The sequence below is a fragment of the Leuciscus leuciscus genome, assembly GCF_965113295.1.
Source record: "Leuciscus leuciscus genome assembly, chromosome: 25".
Taxonomy (NCBI): Eukaryota; Metazoa; Chordata; class Actinopteri; order Cypriniformes; family Leuciscidae; genus Leuciscus; species Leuciscus leuciscus.
The window spans coordinates 474352-487519 of record NC_138724.1 but is presented as its reverse complement, the minus strand read 5'-3'; the positions used below and the strand labels follow the sequence as shown (position 1 = coordinate 487519).

Genomic DNA, 13168 nt, shown 5'->3' with positions numbered 1-13168 from the left:
TGATGAGAGATGGCAGACAGGAGAGGGCAGATGATGAGAGATGGCAGACAGGAGATGGCAGACAGGAGAGGGCAGATGATGAGAGATGGCAGACAGGAGAGGGCAGATGATGAGAGATGGCAGACAGGAGAGGGCAGATGATGAGAGATGGCAGACAGGAGAGGGCAGACAGGAGAGGGCAGATGATGAGAGATGGCAGACAGGAGAGGGCAGATGATGAGAGATGGCAGACAGGAGAGGGCAGATGATGAGAGATGGCAGACAGGAGAGGGCAGATGATGAGAGATGGCAGACAGGAGAGGGCAGACAGGAGAGGGCAGATGATGAGAGATGGCAGACGGGAGAGGGCAGATGATGAGAGATGGCAGACAGGAGAGGGCAGATGATGAGAGATGGCAGACAGGAGAGGGCAGATGATGAGAGATGGCAGACAGGAGAGGGCAGACAGGAGAGGGCAGATGATGAGAGATGGCAGACAGGAGAGGGCAGACAGGAGAGGGCAGATGATGAGAGATGGCAGACAGGAGAGGGCAGACAGGAGAGGGCAGATGATGAGAGATGGCAGACGGGAGAGGGCAGATGATGAGAGATGGCAGACAGGAGAGGGCAGATGATGAGAGATGGCAGACAGGAGAGGGCAGACAGGAGAGGGCAGATGATGAGAGATGGCAGACAGGAGAGGGCAGATGATGAGAGATGGCAGACAGGAGAGGGCAGACAGGAGATGGCAGATGATGAGAGATGGCAGACAGGAGATGGCAGATGATGAGAGATGGCAGACGGGAGATGGCAGACAGGAGAGGGCAGATGATGAGAGATGGCAGACGGGAGATGGCAGACAGGAGAGGGCAGATGATGAGAGATGGCAGACAGGAGAGGGCAGACAGGAGATGGCAGATGATGAGAGATGGCAGAAGGGAGAGGGCTCTTAAAAGAGCCTTTGGGTTCGCTTATGCTGTGAGAAATACAAAAAAGAAGAAAAATAAATCATCAAAAAACACCTTATATATTATATAGGTGTGTGAGAATTTGGAAAGCGTGAATCAAAAAAGAATACTTACATAGCAGAGTAAGGTTTGGTAACAGATGACCTTAAGTGTAAAAGGAAGAAGAAAAAAACATCCCTGAATATCTGAGTCAATGTGCAGATTAATTATATAGCCTACAATCTAAAGAGAAATCATCACAGATCAATCAATATGCTATGCCTATGATCATATAATGTCTATATAATCATATACAGTGAGTCTGAATAGAATAATGAGAAATAGAATACTTACTGAGCAGAACAAATGATCTGATTTCACTAGAAGAAAGGGAACAAAAAAATAAACAAATTAAAAGTCAAATATATCATAGGTCGGCAATTCGTGATGTGGTCACGTAATTTAATCTATTTTTTCGTGGCAGGGACACGTTAATTTCATTATTTTCGTAACGGCAGCACGATTTTTTTTAACCAATGCATTTCAATTGGATGCATATTTCGTGCAATAGCACGAATCTTTCTCCCAGTGGAACCGTGTCCTGCAGCGTTGAAATTTGACCCAAAAACTCAAAAAATGATGCCAAGGGGAGTCAAATGGCTGCCCCCAGATCATTTTTATATGGCACTACTGGTTTTTGATGTTTAAAAAACCCTCGCAATGATATCAAAGTGCCCGGCTCTGCGCCAAGTTTTAGCGCGTTCATCAGCGGTGAGTTTAACAACGCATATGTAGTGCAACCGCATTCAGCGGTGAGTTTAACAACACGCAACTGCAGGTAAACCGGCAATCAGAGGTGAGTTTGACCAACACAACGCTCAACTGCAGGTACAACGGCATTAAAAGGTGAGTTTAACAACGCTTCAAGGTCCGAGCAAGTAAGCAGTTTAAGCGTTTTCTTGTCATAGCAACACTGACTGCTTTATCTAGAGCATGCTGGATAGTATTTTTATCGGAGGTTTGTTGATTTTAATATATATATATATATATATATATATATATATATATATATATATATATATATATATATATATATATAAAAAATCCTGTAAATTAATAACGCTGACGTACGGGGCGATCCCAGGGTCCATTGCGATTTTCCACTTGGTAAGTACAAGAGTTAACTTGGATAGCTGCTACTATTCTTACATTTACACATCAAAAACTGTTTAATTAGGACAAAAAGTTGTGTTTAGAAACTTTTGTAAGCTATCCATTTCATTCTTATGACGATAAATGATAGAAGACTTATAAAAAAAGATATAGCTTTCTGCACCAAAAGATCGATTTTTTTGCAGGCTAGCAAACTTATCTAGCAGCTAATTGAATTCAAGTTAATTTTTGTTGCATATGATCATATAAGGTAGCCTACAATCCTAGGGGAATATAACATTTTTATTATTTCTACTGTTTTCAGAGGATTGAAAGTTGTCCTCCATAGTCCAGACTGCGTCCATTTTAGATTTTTTAATTGAGCACTTCAGTGCTCAAAGTTAAGTTTAGCTGCACCATGAAAATGTTATATTTTATCTAGGGATGGGGCCGATCCGATCCAGTATCGGTATCGGGACCGATACCAACGTAATTCACGTATCGGATTTTCCCGATCCAACCTGCGGAGATATCCGATATCCTTGAGTCATGTCTGCGCTTTAACGTTGTCTGCTGAAATGACTCCAAAAGTGATTCCCGCCGGCTAGTCTGCTAACTGGCTGCAAACTGCGGAATGGATTTCCTGAACGGAGGCGCGGCTCAATGAGACACAGAGTTATGAGACACGCCACCGCTCAGGAAATCCATTCCGCAGTTTGCGGCCGCTGTGTGGAAATTCTTCACACTGGAAACACCGCAGAGCAAGACAGCAAAATGCAATGTTTGCCAAGCCGTAATTCAGAGCTCGTTGAAGCTCCCACGCGTCGTACAACACAACGAATGCAATCAAACATTTAAAAAAGCACCACGTTACTGTGCGTTCACACCAAACGCGAATAGCGCGTCAAATTCGCGTCTGCCCTCAGGATATCCAGGGAGACACCCGTTGCGTCTAGTTGGACGCTTGAATATTTTGAATCCATTCGCGCGCCCAGAGCGAAATTGACGCTCGTAAAAAGCAAAAGTTTGAAGCGAAATTGACGCGCGTCTGAGGCGAAATCCGCTTGTCTGTTTGCACATGGCTGATGTTGATCGAGCATTCATCGAGAGAGTTACAGCATCGGAGCGAGGATCACCCTTTAGATAGTGTGTGTGTGTGTAAGATGTTTACACTTGCACTTTTCTTATATTTCAAGACTCAAGTATTTGACATTTTGGGAATGTAATAAATATTGACATGACCTACAGTTGCATATTTGTTTTCAGAATGGGATTTTTCCTGTTAACAGGATTTACTGTTTTTCTGACTTCCTTTTCTGACCTTATACTTACCATACATGCATAAATATGTAGGCCTACATATCATACTTGCCTGTTGAGAGGAGTTTATTTCAGCATCATATAAAATAAACAATAATGATAATAATAATATTAAAGCAAACACAGCTCTGGTATCGGAATAGTATCGGTATCGGCCGATATCCAAATTCAGGTATCGGGATCGGATCGGAAGTGAAAAAATGTGGATCGGTGCATCCCTAATTTTATCCATTGTTAAGTAGTTTCTTATGACGATAAGAATCATTGATAAGTTTCGATACGTTTCATTGTCTTTGTCCCATATAAAATCCTTCCCTCTAAACGAGTGTTTTTTTGTTTTTTTTTAGATTCTTCCAACGTTAACTTACCCATTACCCACCTGCTGTGATTAAGTTACCACCACAACCAAAGGCCCTTTTAAGCGCCAACCTCTTTGTATTTGTGCACTGTTTGTGTTTCGGTCTGTCTCTCATTTCTGTCTGTGTCTCTTATCTCTGTCCATCTCAGTGTCTGTCCTTCTTTTTCTGTCTGCCCCTCAATTCTATGATGACCACTACACGTGTCACCAATTGTCAAGATGACAATTACATGGAGGGGAGACGGATGGCTCTTGAAATGAGCTTAGAACATGCCCTGACTGAAGCCAGGGTAGGTGTTTTGGTAACACTTGATTTTACAGTACCCTTGTTACGATATGTTACATGTACTTACTATAGTAATAACAGTTAGGTATGCATAATTACATATAACTAACCCTCAACCAAATCCTAACCTATTCCTAAAGTAAGTACATGTAGTTACTTAATATTACTCAGTACTTAAATGTTTAATTACATTGCAACAAATGACACTTAAAATAAGGTGTAACCGGTGTTTTTTAGGTGTTGAATTTTCAGATGCAATGAAATAGAGTTGGGTCCTATTCTATGTATTGCCACGTACAAAAAACAACTATCCATTGTACCTTAATGGTTTAAGAACTATTTAGCCTATAATAATCACTCTGTAGCTTAGCATTAAACAGTATTATATAAGGCTAATTATATAAGCCTAGGTACCTCAAACTCATTCAGTCTGTGATTGCATCTAGCTGCTCTCAATTGTCAAACATATTTATGAAAGCCAAACTGAATGCACTGATCAAGGATTCTTTGTTGACATTTTTTTTCCTCAAAATGTAAAAAGTTTATGATAAGAGGGTTTTACATTTTGCATCTTTTGTTAAAATAAATTAACAGATCATAATCTTGATCTAATCATGACTTTCACTTCAACCCCCAGAAAGAATCCGAGGAGCAGAGGCAAGTTGCCCCTCCTCCAATCCCAAAAAGGGTGTGTTTAGGGCGTGGCAAGCCAAGGGGGAGGCGTGGAGGAAGGCCCAAAGCCTCATCTACCGGTAATAATAATAGTAATTGGTTATATATCATTGTCAAGATCTAACTTGGTTTTTTCTCTGTGCTGTTGTAGTTACACACAACCAGATTGGGAACTATCTCACTGAAGATCTTCCTGCAGCCAGTCTTGATCCTCAAGTGGAATTTGGTAAAATATGGTCAAATATATTTGAATTATTATGTAATTTTCTGAGGCAGATCCGAAACCAAGGTTCACACAAATCCTGGAACACCTGTATCATTGGAGACTAGATTTAGGGCTGCACGATATTGAAGAAAAGTGCGATATGCAATAACTCATTAAATAATGTGATATGCAATACGATAATGCTTAATGTGTACAATAAACTTAAATTATTTTTTAAATATATTTAATTGTTCCTGTTGCAGTGTTTTACAGTAGTATATGTGTTATTTTTACATCAGTGTAAGATCAGTTTAGGGGTTCAGGTCATCGCACATTAGGGTTATTAAACAACGGAAACTGAATAATCAAATGTAAAAACAAAACACTGCTTAGTTTTCACTGTATGAATGAAATATACACTCATTTTTATTAAAGTTACAAAAGTTAATTAGCCAAGAGCAGTGAGTGATTTTCTCTTTGTCTTTAATTCATGACCCCAGTTATTGCAAGCCGTTGCGATATTTCGATAAATTTGATATATCTTGCAGCCCTAATTGCCATTAATGTAAAATCCTGGCATAAAATGTTAAAACTCGAAAGCTTGCCAGACCTCCCTTGCCTAGTTAAGGGCTGCTAAGCCACAAATTGGCTGGTGATGGTGTCAGGCGTGGCTTAGCGACCGGTCAATTTTAACCCATATCAAGTGCTTATGAATCATCAAAGCCACAAATTATGTCCACAATGGCCTGAGTCCTATTATTGAACCACTTTTTTTGGTAGTTTCAAACACACATTTACTAACTTAAATTTTGTCCCAATGAAATTCCGTCTCAATTTTCAGGTTGATACAATTTACCCTGATACATGTTTCAAAGTATGCTGAATTTGGCCCTGTGGGAAATTTGATTTGAAAAAGTTATGAAATCTGTTACTGAAAGCATTGCCAATATATGTACCCATTATTATGAAATCATGGGTCTGAACAGAAATGGCCCTTTGTCAGTTAAATTATTATTTGTCTTCACAGAAAAAAACATGGAGAGCCTCTCTGCCATGTCTGACTCCCCTGAAATCCCGAGGGCATCATCATCATGGGCTTTCAGGCAGCAGCAAGCCTCACAAAGATGGAAGGAGGCAAGGCCATTCCACCTTAAATGCCTCATCCAAACTCAGGATGTTGGCCAACCATTTTGTAGCCATTGCAGCAAGCCTGCGGTTGTTAGGTGAGATCTCATTAATGTTCTTTCATACTTTGTAGGTTTTTAGAATGCATCACTAATTGATGTCTTCATGTTTCAGATAAACTGCATGTTTATGGTTGAGTCAGGGCTGTTTCAAAGAGTTGTTGGTTCAATGACTAAATTGGTTCATTGATTTTATTCCTAGATGCAGAGAGTGTCTGCCAGACCAGTGGTTCTGTGAAACCTGCGATACAAAGAATCACAGGAGATGGCCACTCCACGATAGGGAGTCAGTCATTGAGGGCTTTTTTAAAGCTATTCCCCCATCCACATATTTTGTAAGAGGGGAGGGAGGATACAGCTCGCACAACCAGGGTAGGTAATTGCAAAACTCTTGTGTATTCTTGTCTACTAAATCTAGTAGGCTAATTTTCTGTGTATCTTTCCTTTGCTAGCTTGTATTTTGCCAACAGTGAGAGTGACTCAAAAATGTCCCTGTGAAGTCCCCAGCATAACTGTGTCACCTGGAAAAGCGGTCATTTTAATTTCCATTAATGGTAATATTTCTAAATTCTGATCTTTTTTCAATATTCAGCTGTTTCCCCCTTTTTTGGCTTTGCTTTGCAATGAAAATAACACTACTCAAAATTATAGAATACATCTTGTCATTATGATGAACCAATAAAAAAAAGACTAATCTGAACTATGCTGGTGTGATTCTACTCAAGATGTAGGCCAAGTGTCTTAAAGTGTTCCAGCTGATTGTTTCTAAAAGCTCAGGTATTCATGGGTTTGTTTTCTTATTACCCAAGGGCGTTATGACATGCACCAGCCATTGTTTGCATGCCAAGCATGCCAGCAGCAGTGGGCTCCAGAGTTCATGGACCTCATAAACAGTGGATACTGGCCAGCTTCTACCAGCTCTTCCACTTTGTATTCCCTCAACCTTTTCAGCAGTGTAAGGGAACTAAAAGTCATTGCTCCAGCACTGTCCAGACAAGCCTTGGCAAAGCTGCTGGAGCACCGTACAAAGTGTGGTGGGCGGGTAAGTGTTCAACATGATAGATTTCTTTACCATATGTAGACGTCTCAAAAGTAATATTTAATATAATGCATCTTTCAGTCAGGACCAGTTTGCGGGGACACGCTGCAGCGCAGCTTCCTCGAGTTTTCATATTGTGCTTTTGAGGAAGACAACATGTCCTGTGGTGCACCTTTCACCTGCCCTGCTTGCACCCCAGACATGCTGGCAATCTCGGTGGATGGCAACAGGAAGCTATACCGGTTTCTCAGAAACGGAAGGTGTATTTTTTCTTCCAGTATAGATTGATTCGATTTTTTATATTCAATATTCAGTGTGGATAAATGTTCTGTTTGGTTTCTTCCTCAGCTCCGACTCTTCGTTTTTTCAAGGGTCATTTATCGCAGAAGACACATCTGTGTCGGCATTTGTTGATGTCTTGCATAAAGCTGTGAAACAGGCAGGTTTCAAATTATTTTTTAATTACTATGTTTTTACAGTCCAGATTGTATTTGCACTGGTTAAAAAACTGCCCTCAGCTTCAAATTACAAGGAGTAAATACAGTATGTTTATAGTGGGTCTCATTTACATCACAGCTACCTGGACAAGGCAGATGTGGGAGCTCCTCGTGGACAGCAGCGAAGGAAACTTCTAAGAGGACCTTCAAGTTGGACGAAGAGGGTATGGAGGTTGCGGTGTGTCGACATGGTTTCCTCCTTAAAGCACTTAACATGTTCAGAGGTGAGATTATAATAAATTGTTTGCTGTTAAATGTAAATTTGTACTGTTGTTATTTGTATGTTGCTTTGTACAAAAGCTAAATAACATAATCATATGGAGAATCATCTCAATTATCACTATTAGTTCAGCTTATACCACTGCTTAGTTTGCTATAATGATGCTCTCTTTAGAATGTACAATAATAAGATATTTGCATTTCTAATACAATTTGTATATCCCTAGGTGAAATCTTTGCCTACCCCATGTATCTACACAAGGAATTGATGTGTTCAAAGCCAAGGTTCATTGCCATGGATGTAATGTGTAAATACTGGCCATATTTACGCAAATCAGCGAACATCCTTCCTGATCTCCAGGGGCTAACTTCAACCAGGCCTTTCTTAAGCGTCATGCACGCTACAGCACATTCGACTAAGTGTGAGGTATGTTTAGTGTTTATTATGTTTAACTTTATCATATGTTTAACTTTTTACCCGATAATGACCGGCGGACATTACATTACCCCTTACATGTCTTCTTCTAGATTACATGGAGTGGCAAGAATCAAGACGGAGCAGGGTCAACAGCGGGGGAGGAAGTTGAACAAGTGAACAGCTACCTCTCCCGCTGTGCCTTAACAACTAAATACATGTCGAAAGGAGGTAATTGTAGTATTACTCTTCTAATGTCATTTTTTTATTGCTTATTGCATGATTTTTACTCAACATTTACTCTCAACAGCACGTGTGGACATGCTGACAATCCAGGCTATGGCCTGGAACTACAAGAAATTCATTACACTACATCGGGCATTGTCTGCAAGATATGTGAAGGTGTGTTCTGTGTAAATGGATTCAATTTGTGTTTATTGTGTAGCTTTGTGTAACTGTATTGTTTAACTGTTGCATTAGACTTGCCAGAGGCTTCAGGAGGAGACTGCAAGTCTAGCGGAGCTTAAAGAAAGCTTGGCTTGCACCGATGAAGCAGTGTGGGTTTCTGATGTGCGGGAATGGGCAGCTGGTGGTAAGTTTGAACCAATAACATGTTTCATTTTGTGCTTCCTCATTGGTGGGGATCATTTAGATCATGATATTTAAGCTGCCTACTGCTTACTATACTTCATGCCACTTTCTCTGTAAGCCTTTTTTTGGCACCCACCCCCTCCCAACTCGTCCTTCTTTACACTATTGTGTTTTTGTGTTGCGTTTCCAGAAACAACAGGTACTTCCCTAGAGAAGTCCATTGAGGGACAATATCTTAACATGAGGCAGCGGAAGCAAGCTCTATACCGGCAAAATGGTATTATTACATTGTCTATAGATAATTGCTCACTGTATTTTTTGTCACTATTTTTACCTTCTGCTTCATGTCTTTACAGATAGCGGCAAGTTCCGTCACCGCCTGCGGAGGAAAATTGCTGAGAGCAAGAGATTGCTATATAAAGACATCGAGGCATACAACAGTCATGAGCCTGCCATGGCAATTGATGTCAATGAAGTGGAGCAGTCACTATCCGGAGACAACCCATCCCCAACATGGCCGTGGGAGGTTCATGGCAGCGGTAAGCGGAGTTTCCGGAGACATCTGATTTGTTTTGTAAAGATTCAAGTCAAAATTTGTATTTATACATTTTCTTTACTTCTTTTGTAGCACAAATCGAAGACAAGTTGAAAATTTTCAACAAATCCATGCTGAAAATGAGACTAGAGGAGGAAAGGACAATACTTGTTCAAGAGATGGCCCAGCACTGCTCATGGTTGCAGAAGTTGCAGGCTACTCTTAAAAGAAAGACTTCAGAGGAAGGCAAGTTTCATCTTTCTAACCATATCAATCAAACAAGAAAGTTATGGTGATAAGGACACCATACTTTAACTTTACATAAAAAGAGACATATCTTATTAGAAATCAGTTGAAAAACATTACACTGACCATCTAATTTTGTTGAGTTATCCGCAAAGTGAGAGCAAATGTTCAGTCAAAAGTCAAAGCCAAATATAGACATAACTGTATAAATTATACATTGATTCTTATTAAAGCTACTATTAAAGTTCTCAGTCAAGAGCAGTGAGTGATTTCCTCTGTTTTTATCAACATTAAATGGATAGTTCTCTCTAAAATGTTAATTGTCATCATTTACTCTCTCAAGTTGTTTTAAACCTGAATAAGTTTCTTTTCTTCTGTTGAAAGTTATTTGGAAGAGTCTGGGTAACCAAATCCATAGTATATTTTTTCCTATTGAAGTCATTGGGGACCAACAACTGTCTGGTTACCAACATTCTTCAAAATATCTTCTTTTGTGTTCAGTGCAAGAAATAAATTAATACAGGTTTAGAACAAAATTACAGCGAGTAAATAATGACAATTTTTATTTTTAGGTGAACTATCCCTTTAAGGACAAGTGGCTGCATCCTGTTTAATATTACAGCTGTCTCTGTAAGAGCTGCACACGACGTGTCTAATATACACGCATTTGATAAGCAGATTTCTCTCATGTTTCTCGGTTTGCTTTCAGTTTAGACATAGCCAACTTTCTCGATGTCAACCTTGTGTGTATTTGAGAGTATTAACAGAATAAAACTCAAAAGATAACTAGATAACTTTTAATTCGAGTATCAGGCGCTAGTGTTCGCGCTCAGCAAAGCTCATGTTGGAACGTTTAACCGGTAATGAAGGCTTTAAAGCACGTGTAAATGATGACCTTTTGTAAACTCGCTGAACTGCAGTGTCCCATTCCTCTACTTTAACATTTGATGTGAGTATTTGCCGCGTTGTTCACTAGGCTGTAGAGACACACGATATAGGCTACACATATTTCTACAAAAGCAGTCAGCCACTTGCTTGGGGCAAGGATCACAGCGCAAATTTGAACTATATTGAGATATATGCGATATTGTCTAATTCTGTATCGCATTTAAAAATATTAAAAATACAGATTTTTATATCGATATGTCATCCAGCCCTAGTATGTGCCATCCATAAACTTGCACTCTGCAAGTGAAGAACGTCTTGTGGTGCCATCTCAAAGAGGCACTTTCTCGGACCTTTACCATGACTGTTCCCTGCTGGTTGAATGATCTCTGCCTATTTCAACCAGAGCTGCAGAGTCAATAGTCACTTTCAAAAAACACCTGAAGACTCATCTCTTTCAAAAGCACTTGATTTAGTATATTAACATGTCTGTTCTCTTCAAAAAAAAAAAAAATTCTGTACTGCGTTAGATCAAACTGAGAAAGATCATGGTACTTGCATATTGTTGTCCTACTGTGGGTTTAACTGCTTCTATTGTCTCCTTTGTAAGTCGCTTTGAATAAAAGCATCTGCTAAATGAATAAATGTTAATGTATGTCATGGTAATTTGGAGTTTTTTTCACTCTTCACTTACAGACAAGCGAAACAAGGGCCTTTCCTGTCTCTGCAGAAAGCGTCTATCTGAAGTTTCGGATATGTTGACCGAGGTGCATCTCCAATACAAGGCTGTTTTGGGCCCTCAGGGCTCTGCTATAGAGCTGGAAGAGGAGAATGTAATGGCGCGTTTCCACCGAGCGGTACAGTACGGTACGGTACGGGTCGGTACCCTTTTATTTGCGTTTCCACTGCCAAAAGTTGAGAATGGTACCAAAAAGCCGAACCGTACCGTACCACTTTTTGGGTACCCTTCCGTTGGGGTACCTAGCACAGTGGTACGGTACTAAAAGGTGGAGCTAGACTCACTGCAGGACGTTGATTGGTTGACAGAGAATCGTCACTTGCGCGTGCTACGAGGGGAATGACAACATAAGAAGCGCCATTTTTTAATATACAGTTTAATATAATACTACTGTTACTGTGTCACGAAATGTAATTTTAAGAGTTTTTCAGGCGAGAATGTAGTTGTTTAAAGCTCAAATCTGTGGTTTATTTATAAAGATGATTTGTTTTTCCCCGGTTGTGAGATCCATGCGATCAGCGGGCGCTCGGCGCTCATGTTTCCCGGCTGGATGAGCCTTTCCTCGGCTAAGTTCTTCTGACGTTCGCCGATGACTCCGACGGTAGTGGTTAAACATGAGATATAATAATTCGTCTTGTGCAGACCTAACGGGCGATCTTTGGTCTCGTGAATATATAATTCGTTCCCTGTCAATCGTTTTGGCCGAGGGCTAAGTTTAGTTTCATATTATAGGCTATTTGTATTTAACTTTACTGTTGTAATGTTAGATTAGAGCGCAGCATTTGGACATTTGACTGAATTGTTTGCTTTATTTCTTATTGTATAGCTTCTTGTACCTTTTACTTAAACTTTTATATTGGCTATTATTGATAAAACTGAAATTTTACAAAAAGAAATATGGTTTCTTGTCATTTTCTTATTACAAGATTATCACTGATGTTTATTGCAACATTTGTACAAATGCATATATTGCCTGTAATATGTGTAATTTTTTTTATTATTTAAACGAAAAGAGGTAACGTTAGGGTTGTGTTTTAAATTTCGTTTTGTTATAACGTTAAATAGAATAACGTATAACGTGCAGTGAATAATCAATATGCGTTGTGCATGAACCACATTTGTGTCCCTATAATGTTTAATTTATTTAAATGAAAACGAAAAGAGGCAGAGTAGTGTTTTATAACATAATATTTCGTTTTATTGTTGCTTAAAATGTACATACAGAGTAACAGAGATAACCGGAGTAGCAGAGCGAGCTGAGTGACCTTTTAAGAACGCGCTGAACCATTTGCATGTAGGAGTCGCACATGGCAAGTACAAACTTTGCGTACTTAATATTGAGAAATGCCTAATGTCGGCGCTTGTCTTCTTGTGACAAACATGTCGAGGAGCAAGAACAAGATCTGCTTTATATGTCATCCATTGTAGTTTACTATGTTCTTCTTCGCGCGAAAATGACGTCGATCGAAACACCACGCCCATCAAGTAAGGGTACTGTTGGCAGTGGAAACGCTAGCCAGATCATGGTTAACAGACCCGAACCGTACCGTACTGTACCGTACCGTACTGTACTGCTCAGTGGAAACGCGCCAAAAGTGACTTCAGCAGTCCAGACACCAGTGAAAATGAAGAGGAGTGCAGGTAATAATAATTATGTGAAAAGTGTTATTTTTTTAATAGCTGTAACTTATGTAACCTGTCAAATTGAATAAAGATAACATTAATACTACATTTGTCTTCCAGAGTTTGAATAGGGACATGTTTAATCTTTACTCTGTTTGTGTCTGTGTCTCTCAGGGAGGAGCTACCGGGCAGGTGTCTGTAATCAATTGATTGCAGCCTGGGCAGTGTGAGGGACTTTCATGGCTGCTATTCTGCTACTGTATCACATTGTTTTTC

General features: G+C 39.8%; 1 protein-coding gene across 1 annotated transcript; it reads left to right on the top strand.

Moving 5' to 3' along the window:
* Nucleotides 1–2154: 2154 nt before the first annotated feature.
* LOC309490464 (uncharacterized protein) lies at nucleotides 2155–12608 on the top strand. Its single transcript, XM_082159651.1, has 19 exons — nucleotides 2155–2947; nucleotides 3014–4046; nucleotides 4680–4794; nucleotides 4866–4940; nucleotides 5947–6142; nucleotides 6306–6475; nucleotides 6556–6657; nucleotides 6913–7145; nucleotides 7224–7402; nucleotides 7491–7581; nucleotides 7719–7863; nucleotides 8086–8285; nucleotides 8387–8504; nucleotides 8584–8675; nucleotides 8754–8865; nucleotides 9055–9141; nucleotides 9221–9403; nucleotides 9493–9645; nucleotides 11227–12608. Exons 2-19 carry the CDS (start codon nucleotides 3942–3944, stop codon nucleotides 11532–11534), a joined length of 2664 nt encoding a protein of 887 aa, XP_082015777.1. The 5' UTR covers nucleotides 2155–2947; nucleotides 3014–3941; the 3' UTR covers nucleotides 11535–12608.
* The last annotated feature ends 560 nt before the right edge of the window (nucleotides 12609–13168 follow it).